The following is a 1798-nucleotide window of genomic DNA, read 5'->3' on the forward strand; positions in this document are numbered from 1 at the left end:
GCAGCTGATTACTGCTGGCTGAGGGGGAGTTGATCATCTTTAAGGGAGTAACTCTATATAGGCTGACTAGACTCCAGTGGATGAATTCACTCCAAGGGACATCTGAGCATATAAACTTGATAAGCTTTAATATATATATGATAGAATACATGAAATCTTATGGGTGGAGGGCTCTGAGGGGGCATGAATTAGGAAAGGGATCTAGATATGATTAAGATGTATATAATGTACAAATTTCAATAAATATGTATTTGGAGAAAAAGAATTGAAGATGATGATGGAGAAAAAATTTCCTCTTTCATTTCATATCTTTCTATGGAGCTTGGATGTTTTGCTATCACGAATGCAATGCTTTTATAAAGTAAAAACAATATATAAATGCACAAATGTGTAACAGAAGAATACTTGTTTCCAACTTTTATTAATGTATTGAACTTCTACATGACATATAAACTATCTTTATACCTCTTTATTTTATATTTTGTTGTAAGAATATAGCTTTTATCATGGATATAAAATTGACTTTACTGAACGTTTCCTTAAAGTTGGATGCTATTCTCATAAACAGAACTTTACTTGATTTATTATTACACTACAATTTTACTTCGAAAACATTTCTTCTGACCAGTTTCCGGAACGCTTGTTTCACATCCTTGTTCCTCAGGCTATAAATGATGGGGTTCAACATAGGACTTACAAAAGTGTAGAACACAGCAATGATTTTGGATTGTTCCACTGACTTGTCTGTGGGAGGTCTAACATACATGCAGAAGAGAGTCCCATAAAACACAGTCACAGCCACCAGATGGGACCCGCAGGTGGAAAATGCTTTGCGCCTGCCTTCTGCAGAGCGCATTCTTAGGATGGAAATGAGGATGAACAAATAGGAAATAAGAATTATGAGCAAGGAGTTGGAGAGGTTAAATCCCGCTACCACAAACATGGACGTTTCCTTAATGAATGTGTCAGAGCAGGATAGTCTGATGAGGGGAGGGTCAGCACAGTAGAAGTGGTTGATGATATTGGAGCCACAGAAGGTTAAGTGGTATGTCCACATGGTTTCCATCAGGCCACTAAGGAACCCATAAATATAGGGGCCAGCAATCAGTCGAACACAGACTCCTTTGGACATCTTGCTGCTGTAAAGCAAAGGGTTACAGATGGCCATGTACCTGTCATAAGCCATCACAGCTAGCATATAATACTCAGTAATCACCATAGAAATGAAAAAGTAGCACTGGACTAAACAAGCAGCATAGGAAATGGTTTTCTTCTCTGATAAAAAGTTGACCAGCATCTTGGGTGTCACATTGGTGGAATAGCACAAATCCAAGCAGGACAAGCTGGCAAGAAAGTAGTACATAGGTGTGTGCAGGCGTGAGTCAACCCTGATCAGCACCATCATCCCAAGATTTCCCCCAACAGTGATTAGATAGATCAACAGGAAGAGCACAAAGAGGACAGGCTGAAGCTCTGGTCGATCCGTTAATCCCAAGAGAATAAACTCAGTCACCATGGAAGAATTGCCTCTGACCATTTTCTTAGGTGCCACCATGTTCACTTAAGTGAGTTAAAGTGAACTAAAGAAGGGTAAATGTGATGTACATTAGATAATGTTTCTATCTTTTTTCCTGCTATTCTCACTATATCTTTACCTCCCCTCTTACTCATTCTCACTGAGCTATTATTAAGGTTTGGGAAAACCAGGGCAAGTATTCTGGGTTTTATTTTTCAATCTTTTTGAGTAACTGTGCACATGCTATGAGTGTGCATGTATGCATCCCCGTGTGTGTGTGTG

General features: G+C 39.0%; 1 protein-coding gene across 1 annotated transcript; it reads right to left on the reverse strand.

Annotated features, from left to right (window-relative positions):
- Positions 1-592: 592 nt before the first annotated feature.
- LOC103736664 (olfactory receptor 1030) lies at positions 593-1555 on the reverse strand. Its single transcript, XM_008836180.1, has one exon. It carries the CDS (start codon positions 1553-1555, stop codon positions 593-595), a length of 963 nt encoding a protein of 320 aa, XP_008834402.1.
- Positions 1556-1798: the final 243 nt, after the last annotated feature.

Source organism: Nannospalax galili, unplaced genomic scaffold, assembly GCF_000622305.1.
Source record: "Nannospalax galili isolate Female #2095 unplaced genomic scaffold, S.galili_v1.0 scaffold337, whole genome shotgun sequence".
Taxonomy (NCBI): domain Eukaryota; kingdom Metazoa; phylum Chordata; class Mammalia; order Rodentia; family Spalacidae; genus Nannospalax; species Nannospalax galili.